Here is a 13940-nt window from a genome sequence, read left to right on the forward strand (position 1 = left end):
GAGAGAGAGAGAGAGAGAGAGAGAGAGAGAGAGAGAAATTGGTTAGGCCTATTCTCATTTGGGCAAAAGCCTGTCCTCTCTCCTCCGTGACCCGGAAACCGATAAGTGGTTGAGGAGTGTGTCAATTCGTTAGTAGGCAAACGGAAGATGGTTCTCCCCTCCTCGATAGCCTCCTTTTGGCGAGGAAGCACAAGTGCATCCTACCGTGGAAGTGTTTTGATCCACACCCTCTTTGAACCAGCTGTTGTATTGTCAGAGGAGAAATGCATGCACACATTTAAAAACGAAATGCTACATATTTTTTTATCACTTTACACATTTATTTTGGGATCCACCCCTGTAAAGTGGAGAAGGAGCTTCTCATTTCATACAAGAGCATTTTCGTCCATGTTCACTCTCCTCGTCGCCTCTCATCGATTACCTTTGACCTTTTCAAAAAGAGGCGAGAGTGGACCCAGGAGTTTAATTGAGAAAATGCCATAGAGACTGAAAAAGGGGGAGAAGTGTATTGCAGCAGGGGAATATCTCCCCTTCCTCCTCATGTCATTTCCTCTCTCTAACTACACTAGGGAGGAGAGTTAGGAGTCAGCTGATACCTGAAGATTGAGAACACCCGCTCCTCTTCCCTGGAGCCCAAACACAAAGTTATCTCTCTCTCTCCCGCTCTCTCTCGCTCTCTCTTTCTCTGTGTGTGTGTGTGATGAAAGTCTGCCCACTCAGCACAGCCCCCTCTGTTCAAACCAAACAGAATCAGACCCAGAGCCCGAGTCCAAACCACCTCCTCATTAAACAGATACTGTGGCAGTCTGTATGACACTAGTTTCATGTTCTGCTCACAATAAAGATGTCTCTAGAAGAGCCTGGTATATAATTACTTGCTAAATATAGCAGTAACCCCTGCTGCCTCCCCCAAAAATGTAACCCCTTGGGGAGGTGTCATTATTTCAATTTGTATTTTTTGAAATCTTTATCTTTAACTGTTTATTGTTGGAAAAGGACCCGTAAGTAAGCATTTCACTGTTTTTCACGAAGCATGTGACAAATACAATTTGATTTGGCACACACACACACACACGCACAAACAAACAAACACACAGTACTGTGAGTCAGGCAGGGAACTTTTGTTCCAGCTTAAAGGGAGAAAGACTCCTCTTGTGTTGATTACCTCACTGACCCCCCTTCTCTCATTCCTCTCCTCCACTCCTCTCCTAATCTCCTCTGCTCTCCCTCCCCTCCTCTGCTCTTCCCAAACCTGATCCCTCTCTCTCCCTCCCTCCCCCACTGCTCTCTTCTCAGCTGAAGTGGCTCTACCCTCAAAAGCTCCCACCCCCGCCCTGTCCTCTTCCCCCTCCCACTGGTCTTGTTCCCCTCCTTCTCCTTTCACAAGGAGGCAATCCTCTGACTAAGGCTGAAAGTGATCACCTGCAGAGAGAAGAGAGAGAGAGAGATAGACCTATGAAAAGACTTCTACCCTGCTACCATACAGCGGGTAAATGCAAGCATTCCCATGACTGTGCTTCAAAAACCCAACGTCTACCTGGCCCACCACTCAACCCTGGACTTGCACAGCCTTTATGACCAGGTCCTCCTCTACAAAGCAGCAGTGTTCACCTTCGCCTAGGCTCTAAAGGCATCTGCTTCCCAGCCGAAACAGTTGTGCATATTTTATGGCGACATTTTGTAACATTTTGTTCGTTTTAGACTCCGGTGAGGTTTCTTTGGGCTGTTCAGGTACACAAAAATCTTTCTGGAGGCAAGCCAAAGTTCGGAGCCGAAGTGTTCGCCCCTCCGTCAGTAATTGGTCAAAAGTAGGGATTCTTCAATAAAGTCTTTGTTGATAGACGACTTGTTTTCATGCACATTTTCTTTCTTGAAAAATACTGCACCAAACATCTTAGTTAGAGTTCTAAAGCAAAAACTTTAAAATTAATGACTTATTTAGTAAATAATGTTACTACTACCGTCTCTTATGACCAAAAAGAGCTTCTGGATATCAGAACAGCGATTACTCACCTGGACAAAGATTTTGTCATTAAGTCTGACGCTAAGAATTTACTGCTGCTCGCGGACCAGGCCCAAATCCCAGCAGATCCGGGTGCCTTTTGAGAATTTGTTGGCGGGTGGGTAACCCGCCTCTACCATCTGTCCTATTGGCCAACGTGCAATCACTGGAGAATAAACTGGATGAGAGCCGTTTGAGACTATCCTACCAACGGGCCATTAAAAACTGTAATATCTTATGTTTCACCTAGTCGTGGCTGAATGACGACATGATAATATTCAGTTCGCTGGGTTTTCTGTGCATTGGCAAGACAGAACAGCTACCTCCGGTAAGGTGAGGGATGGTGGTGTGTGTCTAATATTGCTGGTGCGCGATCTCTAATATTAAGGAAGTCTTGAGGTTTTGCTCACCCAAGGTAGAGTACCTCATGATAAGCTGTAGACCACACTATCTACCAAGAAAGTTTTAATCTATATTTTTCGTAGCTGTCTATTTACCACCACAAACAGATGCTGGCACTAAGACCGCACTCAGCGAGCTGTATAAGGCCATAAGCAAAGAAGAAAATGCTCATCCAGAAGCGGCACTCCTTGTGGCCGGAGAATTTAACGCAGGAAAACTAGACCACCTTTACTCCATACAGAAATGCATACAAAGCTCTGCCTAGCCCTCCATTTGGCAAATCTGACCATAATTATATCCTCCTGATTCCTGCTTACAAGCATAAACTGAAGCAGGAATTACCAGTGACTCGCTCAATACGGAAGTGGTCAGATGACACAGATGCTAAGCTACAGAACTGTTTTGCTAGCACAGACTGGAATATGTTCCAGGATTAATCCGATGGCATTGAGGAGTATATCACATCAGTTACCGGCTTCATCAATAAGTGCATCAATGACGTAGTCCCCACAGTGACCGTACGTACATATCCTAACCAAAAGCCATGGATTACTGTCAACATTCGCATTGAGCTAAAGGCTGGAGCTGTCGCTTTCAAGGAGCAGGACACTAATCCGGACGCTTATAAGAAATCCCGCTATGCCCTCAGACGAACCATCAAACAGGCAAAGCGTCAATACAGGACTAAGATTGAATCCTACTACACCGGCTCTGACGCTCGTCGGATGTGGCAGGGCTTGCAAACTATTAAGGATTACAAAGGGAAACACAGCTGTGAGCTGCCCAGTGACGCAAGCCTACCAGACGAGCTAAATGCCTTCTATGCTCGCTTCGAGGCAAGCAACACTGAAGCATGCATGAGAGCAGCAGCTGTTCCGGAAGACTGTGTGCTCATGTAGCCTATGTGAGTTAGACATTTAAACAGGTCAACATTCACAAGGTTGCGGGGCCAGAAGGATTACCAGGACGTGTACTCAGCATGCGCGGCGGACCAGCTGATAAGTGTCTTCACTGACATTTTTAACCTCTCCCTGAACCAAGGCTGTAATACCTACATGCTTCAAGCAGACCACCATAGTCCCTGAGCCCAAGAACACCAAGGTAACCTGCCTAAATGACTACCACCAGTAGCACTCACATCTGTAGCCATGAAGTGCTTTAAAAGGCTGGTCATGGCTCACATCAACACCATCATCCCGGAAACCCTAGACCCACTCCAATTCACATACCGCCCCAACAGATCCACAGATGATGTAATTTAAATTGCGCACCACACTGCCTTTTCCCACCTGGACAAAATGAACACCTATGTAAGAATGCTGTTCATTGACTACAGCTCTGCGTTCAACACCATAGTGCCCACAAAGCTCATCACTAAGCTAAGGACCTTGGGACTAAACACCTCCCTCTGAAACTGGATCTTGTACTTCCTGACGGGCTGCTCCCAGGTGGTAAGGGTAGGCAACAACAAATCTGCCACACTGATCATCAACACGTGGGCCCCTCAGGTGCGTGCTTAGTCGCCTCCTGTACTCCCTGTTCATCCACGACTGCGTGGCCAAGCATGACTCCAATACAATCATTACGTTTGCCCATGACACCACGGTGGTAGGCCTGACAATGGAGGAGGTCAGAGACCTGGCAGTGTGGTGCCAGGACAACACACACCAAGACAGTGAAGAGGGCACGACAACACCTATTCCTCCAGGAGACTGAAAAGATTTGGCATGGGTCCTCATATCCTCAAAAAGTCTTACAGCTGCACCATCGAGAGCATCCTGACTGGTTGCATCACCGCCTCGTATGGAAACTGCTCGGCATCCGACCGTAAGGCGCTACAGAGGGTAGTGCGTATGGTCCAGTACATCACTGGGGCCAAGCTTCCTGCCATCCAGGACCTCAATACTAGGCGGTTATCAAAGGGGGAAAAAATGTTGTCAAAGACTCCAGCCACCCAAGTCATAGACTGTTCTCTCTGCTACCCCACAGCAAACGGTTCCGGAGCACCAAGTCTAGGACCAAAAGGCTCCTTAACAGCTTCTACCCCAAGCCATAAGACTGCTGAACAATTATTAAAATGGCTATCCAGTCTATTTGCATTGAACCCCCCCTTTTATTACACTGCTGCTACTCACTGTTTATTATCTATGCATAGTCACTTTACCCCTACCACATGTATATATTACCTCAAATAACCTGTACCCCCGCACATTGACTCGGTACTGGTACCCCCGGTATGTAGCCTTTTCTATTGTGCTACTTTTAAAATTGTATTTTTTATTTTGTAAATATTTTCAAAACTCTTATATTCTGACAACTGCATTGTTGGTTAAGGGCTCCTAAGTAAGCATTTCACGGTGAGGTCTGTTGTATTCGGTGCTTGTGTGAATACGATTTGATTTGAAATTTGACGCCAATAATTAACACGGAATATGCGTCAGCAGCAATTTCAGAAAAGTCCAGTACGTCCTGTGCCTCTTCCCCGCACTCGCCCTGAGGTGCGTGTCATCAGCCTAGTGCCACCTGTACCAGTCCGGCGCATCAGGCCTCCAGTGTGCCTCCACAGTCCAGTACGTCCTGTGCCTCTTCCCCGCACTCGCCCTGAGGTGCGTGTCATCAGCCCGGTGCCACCTGTACTGGTCCCACGCATCAGGCCTCCAGTGCGCCTCCACAGTCCAGAGCTTCCGGCGACAGTTCCCAGTCCAGAGCTTCCGGCGACAGTTCCCAGTCCAGAGCTTCCGGTGACAGTTCCCAGTCCAGAGCTTCCGACGACAGTTCCCAGTCCAGAGCCTCCAACGACGGGCCACGGTCCGGAACTTCCTGAGACGGTCTACGGTCCGGAACCTCCTGAGACGGTCTACGGTCCGGAACCTCCTGAGACGGTCTACGGTCCGGAACCTACTGAGGCGGTCTACGGTCCGGAACCTACTGAGACGGTCTATGGTCCAGAACCTCTTGAGACAGTCTGCGGTCCGGAGCCTCCAGCGACGGTCGACAATCCAGAGCCTTCAGCAGGGGTTCCCAGTCCAGAGCCTCCTGCCACGATCTACGGTCCGGTTCCTTTGGCAACGATCCACGTTCCGGAGCCTCCAGTGACGGTCTGCGGTCCGGAGCATCCGGCGACGATCCCCGCACCAGAGCTGCCATGGTGGATGAAGTATCTGTGAGCGGAGTGGGTACTTCGCCCCGCACCGGAGCCGCCGCCGACATCCTGTGTCATTCATCGTAGATGCCCACCCGGACCCTCCCCTCTGGAGTCAGGTTTTACGGTCGGAGTCCGCACCTTTGGGGGGTGGGTACTGTCACGCCCTGACCATAGAGAGCTGTTAATTCTCTATGTTGGTTGGGGCGTGATAGTGACTAGGGTGGGTCATCTAGGTGATTAATGGTTTACGTTGGCCTGGTATGCTTCCCAATCAGAGACAGCTGTTTATCGTTGTCTCTGATTGGGGATCATATTTATGCAGCCATTTCCCCTTTCTGTTTTGTGGGATCTTGTCTACAGATAGTTGCCTGTGTGCACACCAGTAGCTTCATGTTTCGTTTGTGCTTTTGTTGTTTTTGTTCGTATTGAATAAAGAAAATGGACGCTTACCACGCTGCACCTTGGTCCGATTACTATGACGATCATGACACGAGGACACTAGAACCGTCTGCAGGACCTGGTCTCACCTTACTGGACTCAGAAATCAAATGTCTACTGTTTGCAGATGATCTGGTGCTTTTGTCCCCAACCAAGGAGGGCCCACAGCAGCACCTAGATCTTCTGCAGAGATTCTGTCAGAATTGGGCCCTGACAATCAATTTCAGTTAGACAAAAATAATGGCCTTCCAAAAATGGTCCAGTAGCCAATACAACAAATACAAATTCTGTATAGACACTGTTGCCCTAGAACACACAAAGAATTATACATACCTCGGCCTAAATATCAACACCACAGGTAACTTCCACAAGGCTGTGAATGATGTAAGATACAAGGCAAGAAGGGCCTTCTATGCTATCAAAAGGAACATAAATCTCAACATCCTAAGTAGGATCTGGCTAAAAATACTTCAATCAGTTATTGAACCCATTGGTCTCTATGGTTGTGAGGTCTGGGGTCCACGCACCAACCAAGAATTCACAAAATGGGACAAACACCAAATTAAAACTCTGCATGCCGAATTCTGCTAAAATATATTTTGTGTACAACGCAAAACCCCTGTTCACCCCACGACTGTGTGGCCAAACACGACTCCAACACCATCATTACGTTTGCTGATGACACAACTGATCACCGACAACGATGAGACAGCCTATAGGGAGGAAGTCAGAGAACTGTCAGTGTAGTGCCAGGACAACAACCTCTCCCTCAATGTGAGCAAGACAAAGGAGCTGATCGTAGACTACAGGAAAAGGCGGGCCGAATAGGCCCCCATTAACATAAATGGGGCTGTTGTGGAGCGGGTCGAGAGTTTCAAGTTCCTTGGTGTCCACATCCCCAACGAACTATCATGGTCCAAACACACCAAGACAGTCGTGAAGAGGGCACGACAAAACCTTTTCCCCCTCAGGAGACTGAAAAGATTTGGCATGGATCCCCAGATCATCAAAAAGTTCTACAGCTGCACCATCGAGAGAATCCTGACTGGTTCCATCACCGCCTGGTATGGCAACTGCTTGGCATCTGACCGCAAGGTGCTACAGAGGGTAGTGCGTACGGCCCAGTACATCATTGGGGCCAAGCTTCCTGCCATCCAGGACCTATATAATAGGCGGTGTCAGAGGAAAGCTCATAAAATTGTCAGACTCCAGTCACCCAAGTCATAGACTGTTTTCTCTGCCACCGCACGGCAAGCCGTACCGGAGCGCCAAGTCTAGGACCAAAAGGCTCTTTAACAGCTTCTAACCCCAAGCCATAAGACTGCTGAACAAGTAATAAAATTGCCACCGAACTATTACATTGCCCCCCCCCCTTCGCCCCAGATTGAGGTCCTGAGTGCTCTGGAGCAGACTTTCATCAAGGATCTCTCTCTACTTTGTTCCGTTCATCTTTCCCTCGATCCTGACTAGTCTCCCAGTCCCTGCCGCTGAAAAACATCCCCACAGCATGATGCTGCCACCACCACCCTTCATGGTAGGGATGGTGCAAGGTTTCCCCCAGACGTGACGCTTGGCATTCCGGCCAAAGAGTTCAATCTTGGTTTCATCAGAACAGAGAATCTTGTTTCTCATGGTCTGAGATCCCTTTAGGTGCCTTTTGGCAAACTCTAAGCGGGCTGTTATGTGCCTTTTACTGAGGAGTGGCTTCCGTCTGGCCACTCTACCATAAAGGCCTGATTGGTGGAGTGATGCAGAGATGGTTGTCCTTCTGGAAGGTTCTCCCATCTCCACAGAGGACCTCTGGAGCTCTGTCAGAGTAACCATCGGGTTCTTGGTCACCTCCCTTACCAAGGCCCTTCTCCCCCAATTGCTCAATTTGGCCGGGTGGCCAGCTCTAGGAAGAGTCGTGGTGGTTCCAAACTTCTTCCATTTAAGAATGATGGAAGCCACATTGTTCTTGGGGACCTTCAATGATGCAGAAATGTTTTGGTACCATTCCCCAGATCTGTGCCTCGACACAATCCTGTCTCGGAGCTCTACGGGCAATTCCTTCGACTTCATGGCTTGGTTTTTGCTCTGACATGCACTGTTAACTGTGGGACTTTATATAGACAGGTGTGTGCCTTTCCAAATCATGTCCAATCAATTGAATTTACCACAGGTGGACTCCAAGTTGCAGAAACATCTAAAAGATGATCAATGGAAACAGGATGCACATGAGCTCAATTTTGAGTCTCATAGCAAAGGGTCTGAATACTTTTTTAACTAAGGTATTTCTGTTAATTATCTGTAATACATTTGCTAAAATTTCAATACAACTGTTTTTGCTATCTCATTATGGTGTATTGTATGTAGATTACAGAGTTTTTTTATTATTATTTTTACTCCATGCTGTAATCGCTGCCAAAGGTGCTTCAACAAAGTACTGAGTGAAGGGTCTGAATACTTATATAAATGTGATATTTCTGTTTTTTTTATATACATTTGCAAACATTTCTAAAAACTATTTTTGCTTTGTCATTATGGGGTATTGTGTGTACATTGATGAGGGGGACATTTTTTAAATCAATTTTAGAATAAGGCTGCAACGTAACAAAATGTGGAAAAAGTCAATGTGTCTGAATACTTTACCCGAAGGCACTGTATGTCCTACAAACACATGCTTAGTACTGTTAGAAGCGTAAAAACTGTGGGGCTGATGATAAGAGTCTGAGATACAGCCGGTCCAAAGAAACCTGAAATGTACTTCTTTTTTTAATCCCCATTTTACTGTTCCAAAAAAAGTTTGATCTTTTACCTTTTTGCAACTTGCCATGCCTTAATTTTTTGTCTCTCCTTGATGTAAATATATCCCCTGTCCAATTCACAGTTTGTCCACTAGATATCAGTAGGATATCACATGATGTTGAGAGAAGTTGCTAGCACTAAGATTTTAATAACATTTCCAAAAAGACAAGGGCTGTAGCTTTCAAATTATATGTAACTTTCTATTTTCTTGCAGGGCCCTGTACAGGGCCCAAACAAGAGTTTAACAGGTTAAGAAATGGTGATATTAGAGAAAGAACCTGATCAGGTGAAAAAAATGTAATGGCAGAGTTTTTAGCAGAAGTCATGATGGGGGAAAAAACGCTTTGTCAGCCTCCCTTCTAGTACGGCCTGGTAACAATGACCTCACACAAACACACACACACACACACACAGAGAGAAAACATGACTTAGAGGTTGTTGACAGTCCTTTGTTTGATGCCTTCTGAGACAAACACCCAAACAAAGCCAATCTAAAGACAGCATCCACTTTGCAAATGTGAGGCTACACATTCACAAACACATGCATAGTACACAACAAAACTATTTAAACTAGAAATCCTATATTCATCACATTTTAGCCTCAAAACCATTTTCCCAAGACCACCTTCATAGAACCCCCCCACCCCCCTTAGCCCCAACCTCAAACTGACTGACTTATCTCTCTGGTGATAAAAGGCCTAGGGGGCAAGGGAGATGAGTGGGGGGTTGGAGGTTAGGTGGTATATGGTGTAGGGCGTAGTAGGATAGAATCCCAGGCATAGCTGTAGATAAAGGACAAGCTAGACAACACTGATGTCCCCATCAAGGGGTAGGGTGTCAGTATGCCAGACTTTGTCAAGGTCCCCCCATCAAGGTCCATTAAGTGATAGTTCATGCTAATCATCTTATTCATGCTGTGTATCTAATCGAATTAGACATTGTTGATACCTTCTCAGAGACCATTGAGGTTTAAAACGAATTAACACCCCCCAGTCTATAAGGACCTTCTTGAACAATGGACCAACCAAGCTCTAATTTACCAAAGCACATCTATCAATCTGATACAGGTAGGAAACAGGAAGCAGAACGTCTAGAGCAGGAAGTATGAAGTAGATACCAGGAAGTGGAGGTACAGTACTTACTCAGTACGTAGAGGGAGAGAGTGAGGCCAGCTAGACAGAAACCCTCAAAGAAACGCAGTGTGCTGAACATAGTCACGTTGAAGGAGAACGCTACGCTCAAACCAAACACCAACATGAACAGCACCGAGACGATCAGAACCGGTTGACGACCGAACCTGAAAGAGAGAGGGGAGACGGCGGGAGAGAGAGAGAGAGGGGGGCAGACATAGAGAGAGAGGGGGGCAGACATAGAGAAACAGAGCGAAAGAGAGAAATGGCGTGAAATGGAAGTGGAGAGGAAGAAATTAGTATTTTTGTCTGGAAGAGAACATTCCGATCCTCTACAGTCTGTTTCCCCTGACAACCTGGTTCAGAGGTCAGCAGGTCATTGGGTCAGAGAGTTGTGAACCAGTTATTCTATAGCCTCTGTTGCTATAGCTACAGCTCATCAACAACCTCAGCACGGAGAGCAGTGGGTGTTTTAACACAAGACGATGCTCTATTCTGAGATGTATGGGAGAAGGGGATACAGACACAGAGTGGGAAACAGACACAGATGTGTCTGAAACTGACACACAGAGTCTGTGTTCAGATTCTCCATCCGTTTCCAGAGGTGTACACTTGCAAACTCTCTGTCATGAATCTACAGTAAACATTTTGAAAACTCCCTCCAACTAATGCTTACACCAATCTGATGCGTTTGAATCCATGACAGGGAGTGTGCAAGTGCATACATTGGGAGAAATGTGGAGAATTGGGATGCAGCCACAGATGTGAAATGGAAGAAGAGGACAGTGCAGGGTAGTGTACCAGTCGGCTACGACTCCCATCACCAGGTAGCCGAAGATAGATCCCACCAGGAAAGAGAACTTAGCGATGTGAACCTTCCAGGCTGAATCACACACCAAGTTCCACTGCAGAGAGAGAGAGAGAGAGAGAGAGAGAGAGAGAGAGAGAGAGAGAGAGAGAGAGAGAGAGAGAGAGAGAGAGAGAGAGAGAGAGAGAGAGGAAATTAAATATATTGTTAACAATAGGAAATAATACCTCAAACATCCTTATTGGTTGTGAGTCTTTTGTATTCCCACCCCTCTTATAATTCCACTAGTTCCTAATGCAACCAAAATCGATCATTTCATGGTAAGATTTTTTTTAATTTGGTGGTGAAAGAAAGAGAAAGGGACAAACATACACCATATATCTATCAACAGCATTATATCCCACAGCAAACACCACAACAGAAAGAGCAATGAGTCATTCGTTAGAGAATAGAGACAAAACTAAAAGATCCCTATGCACAATTTGGTCGGAGTTTTTTACCCTGAGAACCTGTGTGCCGATGGAAGGCACTGACAGCACAGAGTGATGTGATTTATCAACACTGTCTGTCTGTCTGTCTGTCTGTCTGTCTGTCTGTCTGTCTGTCTGTCTGTCTGTCTGTCTGTCTGTCTGTCTGTCTGTCTGTCTGTCTGTCTGTCTGTCTCTTTCTTCCTCTGACTCGCTCTCCCGTTGCTCTATCGCTCTCTCTCTCTAATTCTCCCTTTGTCTCTCACACACTCTTTCTCTATCTCTTTCTGTCCCTTGCTCTCTCTCCCTCCCTCTCGCACTCTTCACCCCTCTCTCTCTTTCTTTCTCTCCCTCTGCTATGCTCTGAATGTGTTGATTATTCATGAAGGTCGATATGGAGTTTGAGTGTGCAAACATGTTGTAATCTCACGTGTACCATTCAAACATGCACCACAAGGGAACCAGAGATACTGTGTGTGTGTGTGTGTGTGTGTGTGTGTGTGTGTGTGTGTGTGTGTGTGTGTGTGTGTGTGTGTGTGTGTGTGTGTGTGTGTGTGTGTGTGTGTGTGTGTGTGTGTGTGTGTGTGTGTGTGTGTGTGTGTGAGTGAGAGTGAAATAGAAAATGATAGATTGAGAGTGAGATTGAGAGAGAGAGATTTAGTGTGTATATCCATGTTTTGGACCTGGTCTTGTTTGAAGTCACACAGAGCCTGTCTGTGTTCATGAGTATCAGATAATAAGAAAATCTATGTTTTGTGTCAATGCACATAATGGTGTAGTTCATTAAAACAGCTTTTGGGAACAGAGGCCTGTGAAGGTGTGTGTGTATGCGTGTGTGTGTGTGTGCACGTGTGTGTGTGTGTGTGTGTGTGTGTGTGTGTGTGTGTGTGTGTGTGTGTGTGTGTGTGTGTGTGTGTGTGTGTGTGTGTGTGTGTGTGTGTGTGTGTGTGTGTGCGTGTCTCTGTGTGTGTGGTGTGTGTGTGGGTCTGTGCTTACGTTCAATGTGTGCATTCGTGTGTGTGTGTGATGTCAAGCAGAAAGAGTATGGCTGTTTAACAGTGACTCACACCCTGCTGAGCCCCCAGCTTTGTTCCAGAGCAGAGGGCGTGAGAGAAAAGGAGGGGGAGAGGAATGGAGGAAAAGATAGAGGGATGGAGGGACAGAGAGAGAGAAGAGAGTGATAGAGAGTTGGAGGGAGAAAAGGAAGAGAGAGTGAGAGAGCCGGAGGGGGAGAGGGAGCAGAGTGAGTGATGATAAAGAGCGATAGAGGGATTGAGAGAGATGAAGAGAGAGATGGAAATAGAGGGAAGAGAGAGAAAAAGAGAGGAGAGAGTGGGAGGGAGAGAGAGGGAAAGAGAGGAAGAGGATAAGAGGGAAAGAGAAAGATGATCATTGGGTATGAGTGATAAGTCTGCAGTGGCCTGGGCAGTGTGAGATTAAGAAAGACACAGTCTGTAATAGGTGTATCTAATGGCTATTTTAACCCAACACACACACTGAAACCTTATCTCATAGAAGTTTAAGATTCAATTGATTGTTTGTCAAACCTGCTCATATGCTGGTTCATGTATTGGGGTAACAAGAGACAGCTACACCTACTCTTCTTCTATGATGGATCGTAGAATAATCACATTCCCTGCTCTCATCAGCACCACAGAGGCTACACTGCCACATATATCACATTAAACACTGAATAACTAAATTAGCTTGCATGGATAATTACACTCCAGAGTGCAGTGTGTTTTTGATCATGCCAATTCAGGTCAAAGGAGAAATTAAAGTGGTTTGATGAGTTACTGTTTGCTCTGAGAGCAAACTGTGATCTGTTTTATAGTAGTCCTATGGCACAGAATTGAACACTGGCCTGAGTGCATGCGCTGTCCATGGTGCTGGGTAGGCTACATGTATTTGAGAATTAGCTTGTGCCCGCCCCATAGTTGCATAGGATGCAGTGTTGGTGATTCTGATGATTAGGCCTATTATGTATTTTCAGACGCAGAAATCATCAGAAGGAAGGTATGGTATATGGAGCACACGTTACCTTGGTAACCACGTTCTGACTGAGTCCGGTCTGCAGCTCGAGCTTCCACTCCTTGCACTCGCACTCCATGCCGCCGCTGTAAGGCACGGGCTTACCAATGTCTCCGTTCGTGGCGGTCAAGGGTAACTTTAAAGAACCAACGGTCCAATTACTTCCGTTAACAAGAGGCTGCACGCACGTGCCTTTTGGTTGCGCCAAAAGGAAATAATCCGAAAACTGGCTAAATCCGATAAATAACGCCGGTATCCACGTCAGAACAACGAGCTGTTTTTGGTGTTTCCCAAATCCCCCGAGAGACGGTAGTACCGAGCCGTCGACGTGCTGCAGGAGCCTAGGTGCCTGTGTCTGCTCAAGAGGCATGAAGCCGTTCTCCGGTGGCGGTTGTTCCCGGTCCTGCCGCTGCGCCTCCGCCACCGGCCGCTCTGGTCCCGCTGCCATCTATGCAACAAAGAGCTGCCAAACCCCACAGCCAAACTCCGGGCGCTCTGTTGCCCTGTCCACTCCGCTCTGCGTAAACCCTTTGTTACAAAGGAAAACCCAGAGCGCAGGCAGACAGATCGTGTGTGTCCAACAAAGACGCACAGAATGGGGTCCTCTGGCAGATTACCGAGCGGCTGGTCATCTCACCATGGTGCTCCGGTTAGAATGGGCCGACAGAATAACGGTTTCAGGTGGAGTCTGGGGCTCAGGGGGAAGCCGAGGTGAGGACACAGGCAAGGT

The 13940-nt window shown here is 46.9% G+C and overlaps 1 protein-coding gene across 1 annotated transcript in view; it reads right to left on the reverse strand.

The window, feature by feature from the left end:
• Positions 1 to 13658, reverse strand: part of LOC120052107 (solute carrier family 22 member 23) — a 35578-nt gene extending 21920 nt beyond the window's left edge. The window contains exons 1-3 of the mRNA XM_038998957.1: positions 13221 to 13658; positions 10706 to 10809; positions 9917 to 10071 (exon numbers count right to left, since the gene is read on the reverse strand). Of these exons, the coding sequence (XP_038854885.1) occupies positions 9917 to 10071; positions 10706 to 10809; positions 13221 to 13658 (697 nt within the window). The remainder of the gene's footprint in view (positions 1 to 9916; positions 10072 to 10705; positions 10810 to 13220) is intronic.
• Positions 13659 to 13940: the final 282 nt, after the last annotated feature.

The sequence above is a fragment of the Salvelinus namaycush genome, chromosome 8 (assembly GCF_016432855.1).
Source record: "Salvelinus namaycush isolate Seneca chromosome 8, SaNama_1.0, whole genome shotgun sequence".
Taxonomy (NCBI): domain Eukaryota; kingdom Metazoa; phylum Chordata; class Actinopteri; order Salmoniformes; family Salmonidae; genus Salvelinus; species Salvelinus namaycush.